A 27,277-nucleotide genomic window follows, 5' to 3' on the forward strand; every position below is an offset into this window, starting at 1 on the left:
TTTCCCAATCAAGGGCTGAAACAAACAGCATCCCATTATCAAAGTTGTTTGTTCAATAGAGCAGCAAGCCTGGCAAAACTAATACATTCTTGAGTTACATCATCGCCATGAATTTCAATTTACGATAAATAATCTGTCATCCTACAACATATTATACATTTGCCTACTACTCCCAATTCCAACAGAATAGCAGCTGCTTGTATATGTATCTATACACTATAGCCCTTGCTTGCAGCTAGCACCATAGCTTTGAAATGAACAAGCAAAAGCTCCTGTAATATATGGGAAAAAGCCACAATTTAGATTTCCCCATAAGCACGTCTCGATATGTCAACATATGGATCACCCATATACTCCAAGATCTCTCTCCACAGAGGTTTGGGCAATTTGATACAGGGCTTTAATATAGTCTGTTTAGACGAAGAGGCAACATACCATACACCCATGGCAATTTCGCGTTCAAGTTGACCAGGTCCCCATCCTGCAAGTACATATGACTGTCTCGGTATTTATTTAAAACGAAACAAGAGCGCTGTTTATGGGAAACATATCCTGACCTGCATAGCGAACAAACCAACGATAGTCATCAGGTTTACTTTCTCCTCTCTGAACACTTGCCTTCATGGACTTGATCCCACCCATATATACGCCAGGTATGACTTGCATGGAATCTTCCAAGCCATGAACACCATGTACAACATGTAGTGCATTTGCGCCAACATCACCACCCATGTACAACGGACAACTTGCAAAATCTGGCAACAGCTCCTCAAAGCCTGCAAGCTGACCTAGGTTATATTCCGTAGGTCTGCATTCTACCAGAAAATTCATGATTAAAGTTTTAGAATCCGCTCTTTAAGACTCTGTACGTATCAAAGGACTTATCTAAAAATTATCTCACCTGTTCAGTATAAGCCCAGCACTCCCTTCGTTGCTGCATCATAGATAATAAACATCAATAACAGTCCGACCAATGCACAGAAGATATCAGGAAGACAGAATCGTGACATTTGTAAAACTCAGTAGAAGTTAGCTGTATGCTGTTTATCTAGGCATGTAGTAGTTATCATACTTCAAATGGATCTAGCTACAAAATTAAAACCTAAGCCAACAATCTCTCTCGCACACAGAGCGGAGATACTGCACCAAAACAGATGGTATGATGATGAGTGCAGAGAGCTCTACAGGCGACTTCGTGAACAGAGTACACTAGAGAGCTCCAGGCCTGCAGAGAGGGACTCAACCGATGTTTAGTTTTTACATTTTACTTTCTCGGGCTAGGGTTGGCAAGAGGACAAGGGGAACAGAGCCTCTATACTCCAGCTGCCAGGAAGCCGGTGGGGGCAAGAAGTTTGTTTCCGCCTCGGGGAAGTAAAAAGTCTTTTATGCCATGTCATTTATCTCCCCTTGTTACTCACACTATCCAGCAGTGATGTCGGGAAATCACTAGGGGACCACTCCCACTTGCAGAGGAATGGAACAACAATATTCACATAGGCACTCTTTAGCTGCAGTCCACAAAATCAAGTTTGGGCTCCTCTGGACGAAGCCAACCCTGGCATTCACTTCTGTTACCGGCTTGGCACTAACAAGGCTGTAAATCACTCCAACAATCACCAAACTGAAGCAAACCAGAAAACAATTAAACTTGAAAAAGAGAACATCCACTTCCACATGAATTGGCCCCGAAGTCTGGCACCCCTTTCAGTACTTTTTATATTAAGTGAATCCACAAAGTAGAACTGCCAGGGAGTCTCGACTCTCTCTGCATATGTGCAACCATGCACTGATCTGCCAAACACCAAGGCTCATATTTAAAGGCCCCTTGCCCAAAAGCAACTGATACAAAAAGCTAGCGCTTTGAAAAGCAACTCCATCGTGCTGTCCCTCAAATTATAGAAATCTCTTTCTACTTGTTTCATAGAGTGCCCACTGATGAGTTCACACTGGCAAAAAGATAGGCAATCAAATTTGATAACAAAAGTCCAGAAACAGAAAACCCGCCGCAATTTACTGGATTTGCCACATCATCACCTCTCTCTTCTACTGGCCGGCTGGTTCTAGTGCTACGTCATCACTTTTGTGACATTATCTTCCCCCCCCCCCCCCCTTTTTTTTCCCTTCCCTTAAGAGAAGAGTAATCACCCTCGATTACCTACAAAACAGACGATGGACTAAAAATAGCTCAGTAGACACTAACTCTATGCTTACATGCATTTGACCACTTCAAATCATGCACTAGCACAAAGGAGCAAGTCACTAAACAATCATACACATTCACATCACTATCCCTGTTGAGATCTTAGACATGAACCGTGATCATTATGACTTACTTAGCCATCACATCCAGACTGCACTCGTCTTTCATGGATGTCTTGATGCACTGAATTTCATGAGTCCAGCTTCACATCAGTTCACATTTCATGCAAAAATGCCCATGACCATTCTTACAAGAGAGTACATTCACAAAGCATGCATCCACACAAATCCTAATCCACAGTGGATTTCGGATCTACATTCACATAGTTCACACTAAGCACTCAGGTGCAAACAATGAAATTAGCCATTTAATCAAATCCAAAACTATTAATGCACATAGATCACTATCCACGTCACAAACTACTAACGTGTCACATCACTGAAGACCTTAGCCAACTTGCAAATCCCGGCCGAGAGGCCTAAACCCTAAGAAGAAGCCTCATAAGAAGTTTTTACCAACTTACAAAACCTCGCTGAGTGGGGCAATTCTTAAGGAAGTTCCCACCAACTTATGGGACCCCGTCAATGGGGTCCAGGGAACCTAAAGACCATAAATAAAAGTAGGATCTCACACACACACACGCACACACACGATTCTTGCGTAAATTACTAATGACGTGGCACTTGTACGGATTTCCGTAAAACGAGCTGGCAACTTTGGGCGTCAGCTTTAGGGACTAGGTGCTTTTAGAACTCGAAGCTTTTCATGGCCAAGGGGCCTTTAAATATGTGTCTAGGGCTCATTCTCTAGTATGCTTTTGCGTGAAGGTACAGAGGATCGGGTATCAGCGTTGTACTGAGTTCAAGCAATATAAAAAAAATACCGGAATGGGCACCACAATTTGGGGCCAGTGCTCTCTTGGGACAGAACTCCGCCAACCTCCGTCTCTTGTGTTGTGTATCTCTTTTAGTCCAGTTGTTTTGAAGCGTCTAAAGTCTATTCAGTCTGTTCTTTCCCATAGACACGTGCTGCCCTCCTGTTACAATCCATCTCATCCTTTCAAAACTTTTGATGCACTAAGATTAGAGTCAATCATCTCATCAAGATAGACCTCTTGATGCCCTAGGTGTCAAAAGTCGATGACGGGGAAGCGTAGAGACAAAGGAGAGTGAGTACCCGAGAGAGAGAGAGAGAGAGAGAGAGAGAGAGAGAGAGAGAGAGAGAGTCTCCTGAACCAATCAAATTGGCAATGAATAACTGAATGTATAATACACTGGGGCAGGGTTGTCCACGTTCGACGTACGGGACGTTCCGTACGTTCCGTAGCGTACCGTATGACTAGTACGTTCCGTACATGAGTCATCCGTTTTTTTATTTTATTTTTTATTTTTTTGCGGGGCGATTTTTGGTGTGGGAATGTTTTGCATCTCGACTGCATTTGAACAAGAGCCCAATGGCTGCATTGGCTCAAACCACCATGACCTATGTGCGACGAGGCTTGGGTAGCGGATCTACTATGGCCGCCACCACTTTGGAGATCATGATTCTTCTTTCTTCGGACATTACCGTTTCCGATGTCCATGGACAGATCTTTCATGTTCTAACTTGTAAGACTTAAGTTACAAGTATTTAGTACTAAGCAGTGTTAGAAAAAAGCCGGGGTCTAGTGTATTTTAACCGGTTGAAATTATAAAATCCCGGTTAGATTTTGAGCTTGCCTCTAAGAAAACCGGCAAATTTACACAAGTTTTAGTGTAATTACCGGCAAAAGCTTCAAATTTTGACCTGAAAACTCAAGTTTTCCCTTATTTTGATCGGTTAGGAAAAATGTTTGTTTCTAGCCCTGGTACTAAGTACTAAGGTCGATGTCATGACTCATATGATCTATCATGTGTAAGACGCATGATTTTTTTTTGCATTGTACGTTACGTCACCGTACGTCTAATTTTTTTTAGTTCGATTAGTACCGCACGTCTTCGTACGTGTACCCGTCGTACGTGACCGTACGTGTCAACTATGCACTGGGGGCAAGGGGTTGCATATATACCAACCTCAGTAAATTGCCCAACCCAGACTTTGACAAATAAGTAAAATAAATACCTAAAAGCCAAAATAAATAATGGGGTCACATTGGGCAGTTCACTTGAGATGCCAAAACTCTTAACACCCTCTTTGCAGCTCATAGTGGACATAAATAGTGAGACCAAGTCGATGAAGAAGCTACCATGGATACCCCAGCAACAGCTCCTTGTTGGATACACCTCGGATTGACTACCCTCAACTTTCTACCTTAGAAGAATGCCATCTAGAGCATCGGTTGCCTTTTAGAAAATTTGAATTGCAGACCACACTACGCCCAAGAATCCCCATTCGTGTACTCCAAGATAATGAACTACGGAACACATCCTCTCCATAATCCTACCAACCGCAATAGATTGGTGCACTCATCCATAGTGTTTTAGATATGTCTGATTGATTCCCTGCCAGATGCATGTGCCTTGAACTCCGACCCACAAGTTTAAACAACGAGAACTTTGAGCTCCAACACAAGGGTCCAAATTAATTATAGGGAGCACTTTTTTCCCCTCTCTGCCACTCCCAAGCCTATCTCTGGCTGAAGCTGGTGACGGCACTTGTCTCCATGTGCGAGAGTCTATGCCAATGTAGACTCCACTACCCCAGTAGCCTCTTTGCTATCCTTCCCCGAGTCACTATCATTGTTTTCCTCATGATGCTTGTTGTTACCTTTGTCCTTTGTCTTTGCCTTTGGATCTGCAATCTTTAGACAAATGACCACGCTTCCCACAATTGTAACAACGGTTCTTGGACTTCTTTCTGGAATCCACAGCAGCAAGTGCTTCCCCAAAATTTTAAAACAAAATTCATGATTCTTATCTTGAACCGACGGATTCATTCTTGAGCTGCTCTTGCTCTCGATTGCTTTCAAATGTAAATTCCTTGCCATGTCATCCTCGATTTCACCTGCAAAATAGGTAAAATTTCCGGCAAATGGTTCACCTCGTTGCAAAGGAGTTGATGTCCGGCTCCATGCTTCCAAATGCTTTCATTTCCATGTTCATAGCTCCTAGTAGTTATTTGCACACAGATAACAAGAGCTTTCAAAAACATTAATTCCACACATACTGAAATTTTCTGCAAGAACCCTAATTTTCCTAAGTTGTTGGATATAAGATCTCTTCGTGTCAATGCGTAGAGCCTGTTGAGAGGATCAACTTTACCTTTGGTCGCATATCCAAATTCTCAACCGTTGAAGAGATTTCTAAAGGTTCTATTCTTCATTCTGTTCTTCATTTCCCGCACCAGATTTCAACTTTTCTTTGCCTTCCCGCTGAAGGGTGATATCTCTGTCAAATTCTCTAGAAGAACCCATGTGTAATCTGGGATTCTTTATGGCTTATGCCCTATAAGACAGAGCGATGAAGACGAGAGCGCGCCTGATGCGCGATGAAGTAAGAGTGGGAGTGGCTAATAAGTCCAAGGTCCGGACACGAAGATTCTTTAGTAACAATTTCCAAAGTGCCCAAGTGCCCTGTCTACTCTTTGATAGGACCGGTATGCTTTGAGAAAAGCACACGCTTGATGCTCTAATACCACTGTCACAAGCTTGGGCACGAGAAGATCACTTAAAATACTTCACAACTTTAAAACTTGAGTCGACACGACCTGACGTAGTTCCGTGCCCAGAGGTATTGGCCCCAAAACTTGGCGTCCCTTTCTGTATTTTTTAATTATATAATGCTTGAGCAAAGTACAACACCCAAAGGGGTCCTCTGCTCTCAGACTCTGCGTCCAGATGCTCTGAAGAGTGAGGTCCCATGGGCTTATTTATTCTTACAAGGGATGCCCAAAAGCTTCCAAACTTAAAAGCAAAAAGTCCCAAAAACATTTGGTCCAAAATCTGCCAAGAAAAGTACTCAGCTCAATTTCCGAAAATCCATACAGGCTGCCACGTCAATACCTGTCAGTGCAAATCCAGGAAATCCGTACTGCTGCCACGTGGCATCTGTTAGCGTGAAATCCGGGCTGCCTATCCGTACAATTTCTGCCACGTCATCAACTGTGTGTCCGGGTAGTACTACCACGTCATCAGTTTGTGACAAGATATGCCCAATAGGGGAGGGCCAGGAAACTCTTGGGCTGTTTTCAGCAGATGCGAAGCGAGGACCTCTCTCCAAACGTAATCACGTGCATTTTGAAGGCATGTGGCTTTAGTCAAGGGCTGTTGAAAAACGATGTCGTGCTTGACAATGCCTTGGTTGACATGGTGCACTTCAGAGAGCACAAAAAATGCTTGAGGAGCTTCCTGTCGGCTGTGTGGACTCTTGGAATGCACTGATTGCAAGATTTGTCCCACAGGGGCGGGGCCAAAAAGCTCTAGTCTGTTTTCAATAGATGCGAAGTAAGGGCCTCTCTCTAGATGCAAGCATGCATCTTGAAGGCATGCGGCTCTAGTCAGAGGCTGATATCGTGCTTGGCACTACCTTGGTCGATATATATACCAAACGTGGTGTGCTTCAAAAAGCACAAAAAGTGCTTGAGGAGCTTCTTGTCCGGAATCTCGTCTCTTGGAATGCACTGACGCACAACAAGAGCAGGGCTAGGACGCTCCGGGCTGTTTTCAGCAGGTGCAAACCGAGGGCCTTTCTCCAGACGCTAGCACCTACGCGTGCATCTTGAACGCATGTGGCTCTACGCAAGATGCTCTAGAAAAGAGAGGTCGTGCTTGACACTGACTTGGTCGATATGTATGCCAAATGTAGTGCACACCAGAAAGCACAAAAAGTGCTTGAGGAGCTAACTATTCGGAACGGTGTGAACACATTGCGGGATATGCACAACAGGAGCAGGGACAAAAAGCTCTGGGCTATTTTCAGCGGATGCAAAGTGAGGGTCTCTGTCTAGATGCAATCACCTATGCGTGCATCTTGGAGGCATGTGGCTCAGCTTAAAAATCAATGCCTTGGTTGACATGTTTGCTAAATGTGGTGCAATTCAAAGAGCACAAAAAGTGTTTTGAGGAGCTTCCAGTTCAAAGTGTGGACTCTCCGTATGCACTGTGCAATGATTGCAAGATTTGTCCCACAAGGACAGGGCGAGAAAGTTTTCAGCAGATGCGAAGCGAGGGCTCACTCCAGATGCAATCACCTATGCATGAATCTTGAAGGCATGTGGCTCTACACAAGATGCTGCTATGGGCAGCATCTTGTGCACAAAAATTCAATTGCTAGTCAGAGGCTATCGAAAAAAATGTCGTGCTTGCCATTGCCTTGGCCGATATGTATGCCAAACGTGGTGCGCCTCAAAAAGCACAAAAAGAATTAAAGAGCTTCCTGTCCCGAACGTCGTCACTTATAGAATGCACTGATTGCGGGATACGTGCTGTTAGGGAATAAAGGCCTAAGTGCCTTGTACTAATTAACTTATAAGTTAAAAGACTTATAAGTGAGGGGGCCCAAGTGTGAATGGCCCCCTAGTCACTTACTCATATACTCAAAGGTCAAGCCCAAAAGGGACTATCGTGACTTTTCCCAAAAAAAATTCTACGAGCTCTCTCTCTCTCACGTTTTCTCTCTGCGTGAGCTTCTTCTGCGCCACTCTCCTCTTCTCCTTCACTCTCATTGCATAGAGTAGCAAGTGGGCTCTCTCTCCTGCTCCCCCACACATGGTATCAGAGAGCTTTAGGGTTTCCAAGAGAGCCATTTTCGCAACACAGATCAGAATTCTGTTCTTGCTCGCTGCGGGAAGGATATTCAACCGTTTTCGATCAACTCTGTCGCGAAGGGATCCTCTCACCGTGTAGAATCGACCTCCGGTGACAGTTTCCCCAAAATTAGGGTTTCAAAAACTGGCGAACAGCAGCATATTTCTGCTGAAATTGACCAATTTCGGGGTCAATTTGATGCAATTTCATTAGGGCAAGTCTCACAAGTCAATCTTACAGGTGTTTCCACCAACGAGGTTCTGAAAATTCAGCAAAACAGGTGTTTACAGGTCTGATTTTTGCCCCAAAACAGGGAATTTCAGCAAGCAAATGATGTATACACCTTGTGGAAACCTTTGGTAAGGGTTTGGCAGTGAATGTACGCCGTTTTGGGGTGATTTCGCGTGAAATTTGCTCGCTGTTTTTCTGTAGCAGCAAGCTGTTTTTTGCCCGATTGCGCACATTTGGGCGTGTTTAGGTCGGCAAAACAGGGTTTCAGTGTTTGCAATCACTCAGAATGGCTTCTAGCAGTGAAAGTGGCAATTTGTTGCACATTCGCAAGCTTGAAGATGCCCATAACTTTGCTATAGGGAAGAAGCAATGTTATAATGTGATGTTGCAGAAGAAACAGGCGAAACCTATTAAGTTACAGGGTGTGAAACCGGATGATATGGAGGTTGAAGAATGGGAAGAAGTGGACGAGTTGGCTCGCTCCACGATCATGCTTTCGGTGTCTGACAATTTACTCTTCAATGTAGAGAATGAGCAGACAGCATGGGGCATGTGGAAGCGTTTAGACGAGTTGTATGCACAGCAGAGTGCTACCAGTAAAGTGTATTGGCTTAAGAAGCTTATGGATCTCCGCATGAAGGAGGGCACGCACATGTCAGTGCACCTCAATGAATTCAATTCTATTTTCAGCCAACTGACAGAGCTGAAATTCACGATTGATGAGGAGTTCAAAGCTACTTTTCTGCTATGCACATTGCCCGAGAGTTGGGATGTATTCCGGACAGCTCTTAGTAACTCAAGTGCGTCACTTAAGTATGCAGATGTAGAGAGTTCTCTCTTGATGGAAGAGATGAACAGGAAGAACACCACAGGTGGGTCTTCTAATGCATTGCACTTGAGAGGCAGGTCTCAACAGAGGGAGAAATCTGACAGTAAGGACAGGGCACGCAGCAAATCTCGTAGGAAAGATGTTGTGTGTCATCATTGTGGAAAGAAAGGGCATTATAAACGGGAATGCTATGAGTGGAAGAAAGAGAAGAACAAGGGTGCTGAAACTGATGCAAAGGACAAGGGAAATGCCAAGAAGAGCACTGTGTTGATTGAGGAAATCAATGTTGCTAGTAGTTGTGACAGTGACAGCAACACTGATGTAGTCAATGCCTCTTCTGTGGATGCACATACCCTTGCTATGGGTTCTGATGTGGACATGCATACTTGGATTCTTGATTCAGGTGCCTCCTTTCATGTAACACCTCATAGGGATTGGTTTACACAGTACTCAGGTGAGGTGCAAGGCACTGTTTATTTGGGAGATAACTATGCATGTGACATTGCAGGTATTGGCAGTGTCCAGTTTTCCTTTGCTGATGGTATGACTTTTGTTTTGCACAAAGTGCGCCATGTGCCACAACTCAAGAAGAGTTTGATTAGTACAGGGCAGCTAGATGATGCAGGCTATCACACCACTTTTGGTGATAGCAAGTGGAAAATTTGTAAAGGGGCCCGGATTGTAGCCAAGGGTTGTAAATCGGACACTTTGTATCCTTTGCATGTATCTAGTGTGTGTGACCATGTTGTCGCCGTAACCGAGCAGCCAAGTGTTTCTTTGTGGCATGGCCGGTTGGGACACATGAGTAAAAGAGGAATGGAAACTCTGTCTCGTTGTGGTTATTTGCCGTGTTTGAGGTATGCTGATTTTTCTCATTGTGAGCACTGTATTTATGGTAAGCACAGTCAAACACCGCACAAAAGGTCTCTTTCTTTGAAGTCTGACAGGTTAGACTTAGTGCATTCCGATGTATGTGAAATGCCACAGTTGTCCTTAGGGGGAAAGAAATATTTTGTCTCGTTTATCGATGATGCTACACGTAAGGTGTGGGTGTATCCAATACGTGCTAAAAGCGATGTTTTGGATACTTTCAAGAAGTTTCTTGCGTTTGTTGAGAATCAAACTGACAAGAAGCTTAGGTCTTTGCGCTCAGACAATGGAGGGGAGTATGTATCAAAAGCATTTATTGACTTTTGTGCTACTAAAGGTATTAAAAGAGAGCTCACGGCTCCTTTTAATCCCTCTCAGAATGGAGTTGCAGAGAGGTTGAACCGGACTATCCAAGAGAAAGTTCGGAGTATGCTGTCACATGCTGCATTACCTCATGGTTTTTGGGCAGAAGCTGTGCAAACAGCTATTCACTTGATTAATCGCTCACCTAGCAAGACTTTGGGTGGAAAGGTGCCTGAGGAGGTGTGGTCTGGCAAGCCACCCTCATATGCACATTTAAGAGTGTTTGGTTGTGAGGCCTATGTTCACATCCGGAGTGAACTGCGCACCAAACTAGAACCAAAGTCTCATAAATGCATTTTCCTAGGATATGGTGAGGATGGTGAAATGGGGTATAGATTATGGGATCCCGCATTACGGAAAATCATACGCAGCAATGATGTCATCTTCAATGAGAATTGCATGCACAAACAGCCCACAAAGGTCGAGGAAGTGCGCCGGGTTGTTTTTCGTGAAGATGTTACATATGGACAGCCAAGAAGGCCCAATGTTCAGCAGCCTTTACATGCTGAAAATGGTGCTGAAAATCAGCCCCAACAAGTTGCCATTGATGCACCACAGGTAGGGGAACAGGTTGATGCTCCTAGACCGCCCGTTGTTGCGATGCAACCGGCTGAACAGCCTGCTGTTTTTGATGGTTTACAGGCTGAAAATCCACCTGTTATGGATCATTGGGTGCGTAGGTCTACTCGGGTGACAAGGCCCCCCGATAGATATGAACCGTCTTTGGACTATGTCATGCTTACTGATTGTGGTGAGCCGTCTTGCTATAAAGAGGCTATGCAACGGGAAGACAGTAAGAAATGGTTCAAAGCAATGGTTTCGGAAATGCAGTCTTTAGAGAAAAACCATACATGGGACTTGGTTGATTTGCCTAAAGGGCATAAGGCTCTGCCATGTAAATGGGTTTACAAGACCAAGGTCACATCTGATGCTTCTTCTAAGTACAAGGCACGTTTGGTTGCTAAAGGGTACAAGCAAAAGCATGGTGTGGATTTTGATGAGATTTTTTCTCCTGTTGTAAAGCTTGCCACATTACGTCTTGTTTTAGGCCTGGTTGCTTCTGAAGATATGGAGTTAAAGCAAATGGATGTCAAAACAGCGTTTTTGCATGGTGATTTGCTTGAGATGATCTATATGATGCAGCCAGAAGGTTTTGTGTCAAAGGGGCAAGAGAAGAAAGTATGTAGACTCTTGAAGAGCTTGTATGGTTTGAAACAGTCTCCCCGTGCATGGTATACCGTATCACAAGTTTGATACATTCATGAGGTCTCAAGGATACAAAAGAAGTAATTCTGATCACTGTTTGTATATCAAAACGGCAAGTGATGAATCCCTTCTATTGCTGATTTTGTACGTTGATGACATGCTTATTGCGGGTAAAAATGTCACGGAGTTGGATGCATTACAGCAAAGCTTAAAGAATCGCTTTGACATGAAGGATCTTGGTGATGCTAATCATATTTTGGGCATGCGTATCTCTCGAGATAGACCTAACAGGCGTCTGTATCTATCTCAACGAGATTATGTTAATAAGGTGCTACATCGTTTTCATATGGATGGGGGAAAGGCACTTGGTACTCCGATGCCTCCATATGTAAAACTGACTGCACATGACTGCCCAAACACAGATGATATGCGGGCTGAAATGGCCAAGATTCCTTATGCATCAGCCGTTGGCAGTTTGATGTATGCTATGGTTGCTACACGTCCGGACATTGCATTTGCGGTGGGAGTGGTAAGCAGGTACATGAGCAATCCTGGCAAAAAGCATTGGGAAACAGTGAAGTGTATCTTGAGATACTTGAAAGGCACTAAAGACTTGTGCATTTGTTTTGGGAAGAGTGAGACATCTGTGCATGGCTTTACAGATGCAGATTTTGCTGGACATCCAGATTGCAGGAAGTCTACCTCTGGATATGTGTTTACATTCACAGGAGGTGCAGTTTCTTAGATTTCTAGACTGCAAAAATGTGTTGCTTTGTCTACCACTGAGGCTGAGTATGTGGCTGCCACTGAGGCATGCAAAGAAGCTTTGTGGCTCATGCGTTTGGTAGAAGAGCTTGGCATTAAGTCACCGGTTCCTGTGCTACACTGTGATAGTCAGAGTGCTATTATGCTTGCAAGGAATCCCGTTTTTCATGCCAAGACAAAGCACATAGAGGTGAAGTATCATTTTATCAGAAGTGTGCTTGATGACAAGAGCATTACACTTGTCAAGGTGCACACAGATGACAATCCTGCAGATCTTTTGACCAAGAGTCTTCCAGCAGAGCGGTTTGCATATTGTCGTCAGATGATGGGTGTTGGATGAGTAAGTGCATGATCAGCTGATGTATCATAGTTAGTTGATTCTTTGATCTCCCAAGGTACATTGCCTTTAGGTGGGAGGTTGTTAGGGAATAAAGGCCTAAGTGCCTTGTACTAATTAACTTATAAGTTAAAAGACTTATAAGTGAGGGGGCCCAAGTGTGAATGGCCCCCTAGTCACTTACTCATATACTCAAAGGTCAAGCCCAAAAGGGACTATCGTGACTTTTCCCAAAAAAAATTCTACGAGCTCTCTCTCTCTCACGTTTTCTCTCTGCGTGAGCTTCTTCTGCGCCACTCTCCTCTTCTCCTTCACTCTCATTGCATAGAGTAGCAAGTGGGCTCTTTCTCCTGCTCCCCCACACGCGCAACAGGAGCAGGGCCAAAAAGCTGTAGGCTGTTTTCAGCGGATGCAAAGCAAGTGTATTTCTCCAAATTTAATCACCTACATTCCGTCTTAAAGGCTATGCTTACATCTTGAAGGAATATGGAATTACCCAAGACGCTGACGTTCATGTGATGAGATTCTTAACCTAATTTTCCTTTCTTTTGGTCCTAAGCAGGACACAATAGGTGGAGAGCACTCACCAAGGGAATAATTTGAGCAAGAGGATGAACATTGGCCTCTTAGGTGACAACTAAAGAGAACGAGTTCACCTGAGAGATGGGAAGCTAAATAGCTAATAGCGCTAGGGGTCTTGAATATGAGAGATTACCCCAATTATGATGCCGACAGATATCAACTCGAGTTTCAAGACTAAGGTGCTAAAGAGGAGCTTCAAATTGAGTTCAATCAGGATGAAACCCTTCTTAAGAGGGCAAACAAGGTATTTGATTGATATGTCACTAGTGAAAATCGTAAGAAATCCAGATGGTTCACTTTCGAGAGCTGCAATGACACAATCAACTTTACCCAAGAGAGGAAAGAATTGCAAAAGCAGTAGCAAAGGATATGTTGACTCCATCCTAAAGGATCTAAATGTTCCTCGGGAAGATCCCATGCAAGAAACAAGAGAGGAACATCTCGCTTAGGAACTATGGTCTAGGATTCTTTGCAGCTTTACCCAAAGAGAGGAGAGAATTGCAAAAGCAGCAACAAAAGACGTGCTTGATTTGAGTAAAGTGACTGAAAAATTCTAGTCTTCTTTAAAGACTGTGCATGCAATGTAGATAAACAAATAGACGGAGTGCCAAACCGTTCATCAAACACACGCAAACAATGGAATCGAAACTTATCTTTCTGATCAAAATCAATCAACTGTGGCAAATCACAATGGAAATGCCGATGCTTGATGCTCAAATCCTTCTTGTGCTCTTTCTGAGACTGTGTCATGCCAAGGAAGAGACATGGAATGTGAAATTCCTTGAATGCAAACATTTAATCGTTTCATGAGTAATCCACATACATCCGTGCTCATTCATGAGTGAATCGTGTTCATCGTGCAATATGGCATGCCTACGAAAAGGGGTCACATAAGGACGGTGACTAAAATACAGGGAAGCATCACGAATGAAACAGTCGAACAATGCGTGTTGACTAATCATTCTCACACATAATACTTCTTGTGGGGGTTCTTTGGACCTCGACTCGAGAGCCAAGATCGGTTCTTCGTGTTTGATCAAATCTGCAATGAGGTTAGCTTCAGTAGACAAAGTATCAACTAAACCATCATCCTTGTGAACAATCACATCTTTATCCTGCAAATCATCATGCTCGTGAATAATCACATCTTGATCATGCAAATCATCATGCTTATCATTAGCATGCAAATAATGTGTGTCATGCTTTGGAAAAGACAAGACTGAAAGAGTCTCCTTCTCCTGATTCTTGTCAATCTGTGCCTGCACACTAAAAAAGAGTCGAAACAACTCTTGCTTGTGTTGGGCTCTCTGCGCTTCCGCCATACGCGCTTGCTCACGCTCACACTCTAAGGCTGCCATTCTTTCTTTGTGGTCACGATCCAATTCGGCCTTTCTTTCTACTCTTCTTTCTTCGCGTTCTAACTTCTTGTCCATCATCATCTTGTCGAAAGCCTCCATAGGAGTTGGTGCAATCCTTGGCGTAGATGGAGAAGGGGGAGGGTCGGAAAAACCTCCTGGTGGGGAAAATTCTTCTTCACCACCCTCATGCTCATCACCTTCATGCAAAGTATCCATTCCGCTTTGGGTGATGACCATACACTGAAGTCTTGGGTTCGTAAGTTCACGAGGAACTTGGGGACTTGAGATTCTTGGGTTCTTGGTTCTTGAGTCCTTGAGTTCTTGAGGTTCTTGGGTTCTTCTTTAGCTTGCAATCTGTGTTAGAGAAGGATCTTCTCTTACCCGAGCTCTTCTCTTTCCCGCGGGTGCACCCCTTGGCGGCCTTGCGCTCATAGGAAGGTTGCTCTCACATCGAGTGGTTGGCCGCTAAGTGCACGGTCCACTCTCAATGAGTGAAAAGAGAAACAAGGGAAGGCTGGACAAGCCCTTCTTTCTTGGGTTTCCTGTCACTCTTCAAAAACACAATTAGGAATCGACACGCCCAAGAGGACTTGGGTTACGTGCGGAATGAATGTTGTATTTTCTCAAGATTAGTGATCTTTATTGCTCAAGGTTCCTTTTAGTTCGAGAGAGCTTTCCGACTTATGGAGAGTGCTATGATCACGAACAAAGTGAGTGGATATTGTGCGTGCAAGTGAATGAGACTGAGAGAAGGAGAGAGAAAAGATACGACACCCGATAGGTTGTAAAACCCTCCTCCGAAGTCCCCACTCTCGTCGGCGAGAGTGGTCTACTTGATTGCACAAAGGTGTACAATGCGTATGCACTGGACTGAAGCAACAGGACTATGCCGATGACGACGACGACTTGATGGCTAAAATATGAGATCTTCTAATCGCTGAATTTCGGGACTGTTTCGGTGGCTGAAAATGATTGTTTTGGCTGCGTTTTTATGGCTGAAAATGGGGGAACATCTGCAACCAACTTGGGGGTGATCTATTGCGGTGTCATAGGCTGAAAACTGCGAGAATCCAACTGCTGAATTCTGCGTTTTTGCTACTGCTGAGCTGGCGTTTTTGACAAGGCTGAAAAAACGCTGAATCTGCAAGTGATGTTGGCGTTTTTGTCAAGGCTGAAAAAACGCTGGCTGGGATGTATTTGCTGAGGTTGGAAAACGCCAGGCAAGAGGACTTGTAGGCGATGGCTTGCTAGGAGGAAACGCCAAAGGGAAGGAGTGGATAGCGAGGGTCTACTGCTGAGGGGGGGTACTGCTGAGAAGTTGCCTATTGAGCGGGAAGCTCCTGCTGCCTCTTCTGCCAGAAAGTGCTAACTTGGGTTTGCTTATATATTAACTTAGCAAAATTGCCCTACCTACTTTTGTTGGAAAGTCACTTCAAAATAATAAGTGAAAATAACCAAAAATAGGGAAATAGGCTAAATGCACTGGAAAATTCCCCTAACTGATGCTAATGGATTCTGATGGGAATTCCGATGATCATGTTGTGTGCAACCGGAGGATATGCATCTATGCTAAGTGACTGGGCATGCACGGTCTACAAATAGACTCACAAAAGTGCCAGATCATTGCTAAGCTAGACTTGACTGAACTGACTGAACCCTACTGTGGTGTAGCTTGTCCACGGACACATAGGGTTGGGATGTGTCACGTGACACAAAATTTCAACAGCATAACAACCCCAAAACTTGCCCTTGGACAAAGCTCCGACTCGTTTCCAATAGCATAGACCCCCTATTTCCTGCACAAAAACAGTAATTAAAGCACGCTGTAATTACTGGTTTTTCCTCTGTTTTCAGCCCTAAACAGTCCCCGAGCTGTCGTCTAACAGTGGGACACTGTTCCCAATGCTCTCCCGGCATCATGACGGCTGCAAAACAGTCCAAATTCAGCGAGTACGCAGCGCTGAAAACACACCTGTGTGGTGAGGTTATCACCCTCACCGATGCCTACTTTGGTGTAGCAGTTAGCTACACCCGTGGGACACTGTTCCCAATGCTCCCGGCATCATGACGGCTGCAAAACAGTCCAAATTCAGCGAGTATGCAGAGCTGAAAACGCACCTGTGTGGTGAGGTTATCACCCTCACCGGTGCCTGCTTTGGTGTAGCAGTTAGCTACACCCGTTCTTGTTCAAAGAGGCTCTTGCCTCGGCACAGAAGCATAAATCCCCACTATACATTGGTCAAATGAGAAGCCCACTTGAGGGGCATAACATAACTGCTCGTAGGGGGAGAGAGAGCAGTGCGTAGCGTGCAGGGCATCACTTCTGGCACCACACTGTACATAAGAGGGAAAGAAAGCACTCCATAGCTCTTAACCTGTGACAATCCACTTAGCTGTTGAAAATTGCGCCCCCTTTCTCTTGTAGGCTCGCCCCATCTCTCCCAGAGTGGCAGAATTGCTCACAGAGTGACACCTCGCCCAATTTCCAACTTTGGCCAACTTGGCTAAAAATATCTCAACTAAAAATATCTCAACTGGTGCGTCAGTTGACTTGGCTACAGAGCAATAAAATGTTCCCCTTGTCATTCCAGAGCTAATGACGCAAACACATTTTCAAGTCCAAAATTATAAAATAGCAGTTCCCTAAATTTTAGGAGATGCTTCCATGGCACTCACACGGGTCGTCTAACCATCAATCACCACTGGAACCATATCGAAAAATGCAATGTCGGCCAACTATCAGGTGATTTACACTCGTAGCCCCACCGTGGCTAACCTTAATCCATTTGTCCAACTTTAGTGCTCACTCTCCGTCCGGCCGAGACTCTCACTGTCCGCCTCACACCATGCAACTTGGGCATTGGCATTTCCAGAGGGGTGCTTTAAAACAAGTCAAATAAAATTCCCCCAAAAAGAAATCAACAAGTAAAGTTAGTTGCCACAGACTCATGACATACCTCCCTCTTGAAATCGCGAACGTCCTCGTTTACATGAATATCAATCCATTCGTGTGTACACTTGGTCAACATGGTACCAGACATACATGCTCATAGTTAACACTCGTGTATTCAACACTTGTTAACTCATGTATGGTCTACCTGTGAGACTGTTCCATTGACATTGTGGAGTGCTTTCACACTGTGCCACTGGCTTTAATAGAGTCCATAACTTTTAGTACACTTCGAATCCTTTCAAGCATAATAGACCAGCAGTTTAAAAATGCATCAACATGTATTCATTAGAAGCAATTATTGTACTCTTAACAACTAACAAGACATACTTACTTCTATAGCACTGAACAAACTTTTGGACAAAACTTTTATTCCCCAAGGGCAATTGCAGGCATAGTTTGAAAAGGAACAGGAGAAGGAGACTCTGACAGTCTTTTCTTCTCCAAAGCATGACACACATGATTTGCATGATAATTTCGAAGATAATGATAAGCATGATGATTGCATGATCAAGATGTGATTATTCACAAGCATGATGATTTGCATGATCAAGATGTGATTTCTCACAAGCATGATGATTTGCAAGAAGAAACTGTGATTGTTCACAAGGATGATGGTTTAGCTGATACTTGTTCTAGTGAAGCTAGCCTCATTGCAGATTCAATCAGTCACGAAGAACCGATCTTGGCTCTTGAGTCGAGGTCCACAGAACCCCCACAGGAAGATTCGATCAATCACGAAGAACCGATCTTGGCTCTCGAGCCTCGGTCTAAGGAACTCCCACAAGAAGTATTATGTGTACAAATGATTAGTCAACACACATTGTTCGAGTGTTTCATTCGTGATGCTTTCCTGTATTTTAATCACCGTCCTTATGTGATCCTTGTACGCTGAGCACGATTCACTCATGAATGAGCACGGATGTATGCGGATGATTCATGAAAAGATGAAATGTTTGCACCCAAGGAATTCACATTCTATGTCTCTTCCTTGGCATGACACAGTATCAGGAAGAGCACAAGAAGAATTGAGCATCAAGCATCGGCATTTCCATTGTGTTTTGCCACAGTTGATAGATTTAGATCAAAAAGACAAGTTTCGATTCCATTGTTTGCGTGTGTTTCATAATTTTTTTCATACGCGTTCGATTGGGCAATCGGGCATCCGCGTATGATTGCCACATGATTGCCGTTTCCGGACGTGAGCAGGATAGCAAGGTGATTTTGACGAGCTGGCAAAATTTCCCCCAAATTGTCGAATGTGCCCCAAAACGCCTTTGCGCGAGTTTATTAAAAACTGCAGCGCTGCCGTTTCTGCACACGGAGACTCAATTGAAGCTTGAGAGTCGAGAGGACTCGAGACCGCGAGCCGGGAGCCCTACCCACACACTCTCCCGCGCGCGGCTGATTCTTCACCTACGCCCTCCGTTACCCATGGCCCGTGGGCTGCTCTTGAGTCTTGACTTGTGAGGCCTCCACTTTGTCAAGGTTTGCAGTGTGCACCTTGCAAGTTTGCAGAATCCATATGGGCCGAGTGAAGCGTTCGAATGGCAGTATGTAGAACAATTGAAGCCTCAAAAGAAAGGGAAATTTACATCTAAATGCAAGTATTGTGGGCATACTTGGGACGGCGGTCCCTTCGTGCACATTTATGTTCCTCTCTGGCTATGGTGTAGGCCCATGTGACAGTGTGCCAAAGGACGTCAAAGAGGTGGTCACAAGATTGCATGTAGATGTCCAGAATGATGGGAAGGACCCAAATGCATTTGTAGATGCCTTGGTGGATGATTTGGGAGGTAATGCCTCTCCATCTCAAGGAGGTGCCTTAGGCTCAATGAGTACACATGCATCAGGGAGTGCTCATGTAAGTGCCACTGGGACTTTGGCTTCCAAATCAAATGTGGGGTCCTCGAGCAAGAAGAGGAAGGTTGCACAAGGGCCTTTCGCAAGTGCATTTAGCTTGCAAGCACGCAAGCAAACAGATCAAGCCTTATGCAAGTTTTTTAATGCAGAGGACATTCCTAAATGGAAAGTGCGGAGTCCTTTCTTTTTGGAAATGGTCAAGGCAATTGGACAAGTTGGTCCATCTTATGTGCCTCCCACATACAATGCTTTGCGCACCAAAGAGTTAAATGATGAGGTCAAATGCATTGGTCATGAGATCATGGTGTGCGCGAGAAATGGAAAAAACATGGATGCACAATTGTATGTGATGGATGGTCTGACACTAGACGCAGGTCTATCATTAACTTTCTTGCATGCTCTATACATGGTTCTGTGTTTTTGAAATCTGTGGACACATCTGGGGAGACAAAGACATCAGAATTTACTTTCAAGCAGCTTAAGGATGTGATTATTGGGGTAGGACCCTCCAATGTTGTGCAGGTATGCATGGACAACGCAACTAATTGTGTTGAGGCCGGGCAAATGGTGGAAGAGAAATGGAAACACATTTTTTTCACGAGATGTGCATGCCATTGCTTGGACCTCTTGTTTGAGGATATTGGGAAGCTCCCTTGGATTGCAAAAATTCTTGAAGATGCAACAAAGGTTGTCACATTTGTCACAAGGAAGTCCACTGTCTTGGCATTGTTTTGAATGCTTAGCAAGAAGGAATTGTTGAATCCATCAGCCACTCGATTTGCCTACTACTTCATCATATTGGCTAGTCTTGTGGATGAGAGATGTATGCAAGGTGTGCGTAGGCTTATGATCGATGCAAAATTTGTGAAAATGAAGGCATCCAGGACTGCAAAGGCCATAGTGGTCTCGGACATTGTGTTTAATGCATCCTTTTGGCAAGAGGCCAAGTTGATTTTGAAGATTTGTGCTCCCATCTTGAAGATACTTCGTTTGGCTGATAGGGAAGGAGCCACCATGGGGCTTGTGTATGAGCTTACGGATCGCATGGTTGAGCAAATTCAAAACATGCAAGGTATTGATGCGGCAAGGATGCAAGAGATCAAGGACCTATGCGTTGATAGATGGAATATGATGCACACACCATTGCATGCTGTGGGATACTTGTTGCATCCTATATGGCGAGGAAGAGGGCAATTCAATGATAGTGAGGTTCATGACGGGTGGATGACATTTTTGGACAGGTATACCAAGGGTGATTTGACCATGCAGGGTACCCTCATTGATGAGTTGGACACTTTCCTCATTGAAAGAAAGTCATTTGCTCATCCTATTGCAAAGGATCCAAAGAGAATGCAAGAGGGTGTAAAATGGTGGGAGACTTTTGGGGCTTGCACGCCCACATTGCAGACTCTTGCACTTAAGGTGCTTTCTCAAGGGACACGTGCCTCTCCATGTGAGAGAAATTGGAGCATCTTCTCTCTCATTCACACCATGAGAAGAAATAGGCTACTTCCTGCTCATACCGAGAAGCTTGTCTACATACACACCAACTTGAGGCTCTTATGCAAGATCAAAGAGCACGGCTATGAGAGAATGGAGGTGACATTGGAGATGCTTAACAAAGAGAAGGATGAGGAGCGCTTGCTTGAGTTGCAGGAGATTCAGGAGGCTATTGCACAGAGCACTGATGATGTTATGGAGTCTCTTCCGATTAACATGCCCAGTGATATTGGGACTTCATGCTCCGTTGCTAAGGATGAGGCTTGGGATGAGGATGAGGATGAGGATGAGGAGGTGGCCTTTGATGAGAGTTAGAGCTCATTGCATTTTTCTCTAGCCTCGGTCCTGACTCCTCTTAGCTCTACTTATGTTTTGGATTTACTATTTAGCATCGAGCAACTAGACTCCACCCTCTAGGCTCTATTTATGTTTTGTCATTTGAATTTTGGAGTACTCAGTATACAGTCTTGTTGGTTTTGGAGGCTCCATATTTTGCCATCTCCTGCTTTGCTGTAGCCTCTAGTATGATCATGATTCATTGATGTATCTATTGATCAGAGATCTTGATCTGTTTCTCGGCTCCCGACTCCTTGATTTAGCTAGATTCTACATTTTCTATGATGTTTTAATGCATTATGTGGCTTTGGGCTGCTCTCTAGAGTCTAGTGTTTTAAATTTAATTGCTATTTGTTATGATATATATATATATATATATATATATATACACACACACACACACACACACACTAATTTTTTAGTGCCGTATGGTATTCCACGTATGGAATCTTCGGGGGGTCTGAATCAGGCTTATATCGGGCTTCCATACCCGCTCGAGTGAGACACATGGTTGCTGCATGAAAAAACTATGGTGTGTTTGATGAACCGTTTGACACTCCGTTTGTATGTTCATCTCCATTGCATGCATAGTTTTTTCGAAGGAATAGTATTTTTCCAGTAACTTTACATGGAATGGGTATGTTCATAATTTTGTGTTGGAAGTGATTTCAGGAATTTTCAGCCTCGGAGATTCTTGAAGAAGGTAGACGCATGACTGTAGACAAAGTTGAAGCATCGAAGGAGCCACATAAGACTTTGTGTCGCTTTCGACGCGGCCCAAAGAAGCAAGCGTTACAGACCTTTATGAAGTTCAAGTATCGCATGACCCACGCATCAGAGTGGGCCGGCGAAGAGTCCCAGGATTCCGAACGTTGTTGGCGATCTCCCTCGACGCCATACAATTCGGTACCAGTACCTCACTTTGAAAAGGAGGGGATGTCACGTGCACGTCTAACCCTATGTGTACGTGGACAAGCTACTTCATGATAGGGGTTCAGATAGCCTAGCTTAAGAAGTGATCTGGCACTTTTGTGAGTCTGTTCACAGATCGTGCATGTCCAAACACTTAGATGCATATCCTCTGGTTGCACCCAGCATGATCATCAAATTTCCATCAGAACCCATCAGGAGCATTTATACAATGCATAGACCTATTTTCCCTATTTTTGACAATTTTCACTTATTATTTTTAAGTGACTTTTGTTGGGAATTGGGTAGGGCAAATTCACTAAGCAAGTACATAAGCAAACTAGCGCTAGCACTTTCTGGCAGACGAGGCAGCAGGAACCAAGGTTCAACAGGCACCTTCTCAGCAAGACTCCCTCCACGTCAGCCGGTCTAGCGTTTTTGCATCTGAAGGCCTAGCGTTTTCATCCACAGCATTAGCCTAGCGTTTTGCATTGGCAGGACAACCTGGCGACAACAAGACAACAGGAACCCTAGCGTTTTTGCAACTAAAGACAAATTCAACCCTAACGTTTTGGCACAGGCAACAACCCTAGCGTTTTGCAGATTCACCGCGACGGAACCCCAAGAAGCACCAGGCTTTTAAGTTTTCAGCAGTCAATTTCTGCAGAATAAGTTCCGAACCTCGCAGATCTCACCTTCCCGCAGCAGATCCTCGCTGCACGGTCAGATCCATCGAAGTTTGCAATTTCGGCCCGGAAAAGACAGATTTCAGCATCTGCGTTTTTCAGCGTGCCGTCATTGCATCGTCGTCATCCACATAGAGTCGGCCATTAGCGTTTTCAGATTTCAGCCCGTCTCATCGTCGTCCTCATCGTCGGCAAGTCCAAAGCATTGTAGAGATTTGTGCAATCAATAGTAGACCGCTCTCGCCATAGAGAGTGGGGCCTTCCGAGGAGGGTTTGACAACATTCTAGTGTCATATTCTTCTCTCTCTATCTCTCAGTCTCATGCACCTTCATTCACAGTGTTCACCACTTTGTTTGTGTCCATTGCACTCTCTCACTAAAGGAACGGAAGGCTCTCCCTTCCGTAAGTAAAAGGAACCTTGAGCACACTTCGGAGCACTCATCTTGAGCAAAGTTCAGCATTCACTTCCGCTGCACCTTACATTGGCGGCCTTGCACTCACACCAAGGTTGCTTTTTCCCACCTCACATCGATTGGCCGGCCGCTAAGTGCACGGTCCGCTCTCAATGAGTGAAAAGAGAAACAAGGGGAGGCTGGACAAGCCCTTCTTTCTTGGGTTTCCTGTCACTCTTCAAAACACGATTAGGAATCGACACGCCCAAGAGGACTTGGGTTACGTGCAACCGCAACAAGCAAAAGAAATTCTTCGATTCTTTCCTTGAGTGATGCAGAACACTGCCAAAGCTCGAATACCAATGTAAGGTGCAGCGGAAGTGTATATTGAACTTTGCTCAAGATGAGTGCTCCGAATTGTGCTCAAGGTTCCTTTTACTTACGGAAGGGGGAGCCTTCCGTTCCTTTTGTGAGAGAGTGTAAGTGGTCACAAACAAAGTGGATAAACACTGTGAATGAAGGTGTTGAGACTAGATAGAGAGAGAAGAATACGACACCTGAATGTTGTCAAACCCTCCTCTGAAGGCCCCACTCTCTATGGCGAGAGCGGTCTACTATTGATTGCACCAATCTCTACAATGCTATGGACTTGCCGACAATGAGGACGATGACGATGAGAAATCTGAAAACGCTAATGGCTGAAATCTGCAAATCTTTATCTGCTGAATTTTGACTCTGTGTCGGTGACGCCGATGCGACGATTACGCACTGAAAACGCAGATGCTGAAATCTGCGTTTTCGGGGCTGAATCTGCAAACTTCGGTGGATCTGACCGTGCGGCGAGGATCTGCTGCGGAAAGGTGAGATCTACGAGGTTTGGGGGTTCTGCTGCAGAGTCTGATTGCTGAAAACTGAAAACGCTCGTGCTTCTAGTTGTTCCGTCGCGGCGAATCTGCAAAACGCTAGGCTGTCCTGCTGATCCAAAAACGCTAGGGCTGATCTAGGGTCTACTGCAAAAAACGCTAGTGATCTGCTGTGTCTGCTGCCGCCAAAGGATCTGCAAATGCAAAACGCTGGCTGATTTGCAATGCTGAAAACAATGGGCTTTGTCTTGGCTGAAAGCGTTATGTCTCCTGCCCCGGGGGGGGTCTTGCTGAGAAGGTGCACTGTTGGACACAGATCCTTGCTGCCTCTTCTGCCAAAAAGCGCTAGCGCTAGGGTTTCTTATATATCTGCTTGTCAAATTGCCCTACCCAGTTTCCCAACAAAAGTCACTTAATAATAATAAGTGAAAAAAGGCTAAAATAGGGAAAATACGTCTATGCACTGCAAAAATGCTCCTGATGGGTTCTGACTGAAATCTGATGGTCATGCTGTGTGCAACCGGAGGATATGCATCTAAGTGTCTGGACATGCGCGGTCTGCGAACACTCACAAAAGTGCCAGAACACTTCCTAAGCTAATTGAACTGAACCCATGTCATGAAGTAGCTTGTCCACGTACACATAGGGTTAGATGTGCATGTGACATGCGAGATCGTGGAGCTTTTGGTGAAAGCTTTGAGGAGAGACGCTACAAAGCCTCCACAATAAGAGATGATATAAGGTGAAAGGTACAAAACTACTCTTCTTTAATTCACACCATTTCTAGAGTGAATCAATCAAAGCTCTAGGCTTTTTTCAACGAGTGTATCTCTCCAAATTCATCCACATTTTCTTTCGTCTTGAAGGTAATGCTTACATCTTGAAGCATGTGGCATAATGCAAGACGCTAATATTCATGATGAGATTCTTAGCCTAACTTTCATTTCTTTTGGTACTCAGCAGGACAATAGGTGGCCAGTATGCACCAAGGAATAAAATTACCCTTTCCATCAGGGATGTGGACGAAACAACAAGGCAAGACCGTCTACTGATGAAAAGATCTTTGGATGAGGAGGGTCAACATGGCCCTTGTAGATGACCTGTAAAGAAAACGAGTTCACCTGAGAGATGAATGTGATCACGTGTGTCGGGTGTGTGTCCTCTATCGATCATCTAGGCGTCTCTCTCCTAAGAGCCCTTGTAGTACAAGAATTGTCTACAGCGTAGTCTCGAGACTCTCAATCCTCAAACTATTCTTGTAGGCTCCATGAATGCCTTGTGTGTATTTAGAGCAAGAAGCACCCAAACTGACATTGGTCTGTGGACTCCATACAACCCATCAATGTCTAAACCATGCGCTGACTTGAGTGTATCCTGCCAAACATCAGCATGGCAAGGAAAATTTAAACTGTTTTCAAAGCGAAAAGAGACTCTCGAGATGCAATCACCTATTATGCACCTTGAAGGCATGTAATTGTGCAAGACATTGCCATGGGCGATAGTATTCACAATGAGGTTGCTAGTCAAGGGCTATTGGAGAAACATGAGGTGCTCTTGAAAAGTCTGGATTAGCTTCTTGCTTGAAATGTGGTCTCCTAGAGTGCCTTCATTGCAATATATGTCCAACATGGGCATGCCAAGGAAGCTCTGGACTGTTTTCACGAGATGCAGATGCCATGAGGTAAAATCCACACCACTATCACTTTTTTTTTTCTTACCATCTGCATAGTGAAGCAATCAAGGCAACTAGTTTTGTGTTAGAGAGTGTGTGTGCACTCTGAACAATTGTAACCTCATCTGCTCATCAAGATAAAGAAATACCGCCAGGGGCAGCTCATTGAGGGGTCCGTGGTTCTAAAAGTAAAGAGATGCCAATGTACCACTAGCACTAAAATTGGGACTCTGTGTTTGTACCATAGAGTGTGTGTGCACTCGAACAGTTTTACCATGGACAGCTCATCTAAATAAAGAAATACCACCAAGGACGCCTTGTTGAGGGGTCAATGCTTCTAAGAATGGAACTCCACCACACTATGTCTCTTGTCTACAGTGCATTTTCAAGTTCAAGTTTACTGTTTTCCGTCCAAGTCCAGTATTGTTGCAATGTCTTACTACCTTCTCAAGTGGCTCATCAATTTCATGCCAAGTGGCCTCCAACTGAATCTACACCGAGTGTCCCTGCAAAGATGGGGCAGACAAGACATCCACATGCACCAGAATTGACAGCTTTTGATGTCATGAAGAGACTGTGGCTGTGTCATTTGTTCTTATAGGTGCACCAAGTTCACAATATTTATGGTGCAAGATATGATTGAGCTAGACATTGCACAGCTCTTATAAGTACAGCTGTACATGTCAATACCTCAATGTCCTCGTGTATAAAAAAGTAATTAGGTACCTAAAAGCATACCTGTATATTGTAAGGAGACAAGCTTATGAGGCACATTGAAGACCTTCTAAAACCTTCATCGGACTCAAACCTTAATCGGACTCAAAACTACAGTATCACAAGATATAGACACACTGAAAGAGAACATGCATTGTGAGGATAAGGGCTAAGGACTGTACATACCTGTGAGCAAAGAGAAAGATGACTGCTTGATGGAAATATTGCTGCCTAGAGAGGAAAGCAGTGGGGTTGGCGATGAGCAAGCAACCAGGTTCCGGCTGGGTGATGGAGTGGGCCCAGAGTTCAGGGGTCCCAGATTCTGCAGAGACGGCAGCAGCAGCAGCATCTAAGGAAGCCGTCTTTTGAAGAAGGCGGGCTCGAAAGGCTCTCCAATCTGCTTGCTGAACCTTTGCCTGCAAATCCCCATCTTCTGCTTCATCACTTGCACTAGCTCTGATGCGCCTTTTCAAGGTAGGCAAGCCCCTGCTTTTATGCTGATGACGATAATAAAATGAGGATTCCCTCCTTGCGAAGAGAGGGGCGACTGGATGACGCAGCGAGCACGCTCCTGCCGCCGTTGCCATTGCTCAACACCCCCTTCCACTTCCTATTTACTGCCATTGCATGTGTTGTTGTCTCATATTTATCATACATTGCCAAATGGCACGCCTTACTACCCATGGAGAATGGAGACAAGGGAAGCCTTATCAATCTCCAAGAGCACAAATTAACGGGAGTGCTTAGGTAGTTGCACTTGGATTGAGGTGGAGACGACAGCTGCGAGTGGGAATTGAGAGCTATCTAGCTCACTCAGAGAGACTTTAAACGTATGCCTCTATGGAATTGATAGGACTCTAGAACTCAAAAGATCATCAACATGTGTGTGCGCACGCACGTGCACGCGTGTGTTAAAACACAAGCAACA

The 27,277-nt window shown here is 44.5% G+C and overlaps 1 protein-coding gene across 2 annotated transcripts; it reads right to left on the reverse strand.

The window, feature by feature from the left end:
- On the reverse strand, positions 1–27,009 carry LOC147455108 (uncharacterized). Of its 2 annotated transcripts, XM_086513950.1 has the most exons (5): positions 26,536–27,009; positions 902–934; positions 558–808; positions 436–481; positions 1–272 (listed from the first exon to the last, which is right to left on the reverse strand). In XM_086513950.1, exons 1-5 carry the CDS (start codon positions 26,934–26,936, stop codon positions 236–238), a joined length of 768 nt encoding a protein of 255 aa, XP_086370076.1. In that variant the 5' UTR covers positions 26,937–27,009; the 3' UTR covers positions 1–235. The 2 variants fall into 2 exon arrangements, with proteins under 2 accessions (XP_086370076.1, XP_086370074.1); XM_086513948.1 differs by having other exon boundaries at positions 1–481; positions 26,536–27,000.
- Between the last annotated feature and the right edge of the window lie 268 nt (positions 27,010–27,277).

This window comes from Adiantum capillus-veneris, chromosome 6, assembly GCF_014529385.1.
Source record: "Adiantum capillus-veneris isolate H3 chromosome 6, ASM1452938v2, whole genome shotgun sequence".
NCBI classification, from domain to species: domain Eukaryota; kingdom Viridiplantae; phylum Streptophyta; class Polypodiopsida; order Polypodiales; family Pteridaceae; genus Adiantum; species Adiantum capillus-veneris.

Bases quoted from the DNA above. Each gene is read 5' to 3' on its own strand.
- LOC147455108 (XM_086513948.1), bottom strand. From the start codon at position 26,936: ATGGCAACGGCGGCAGGAGCGTGCTCGCTGCGTCATCCAGTCGCCCCT. The intron at 935-26,535 runs GTATGTACAGTC...TCTATGATGCAG, and splicing joins ATCTTTCTCTTTGCTCACAG to CAACGAAGGGAGTGCTGGGC. The intron at 809-901 runs GTGAGATAATTT...GGTAGAATGCAG, and splicing joins GCTGGGCTTATACTGAACAG to ACCTACGGAATATAACCTAG.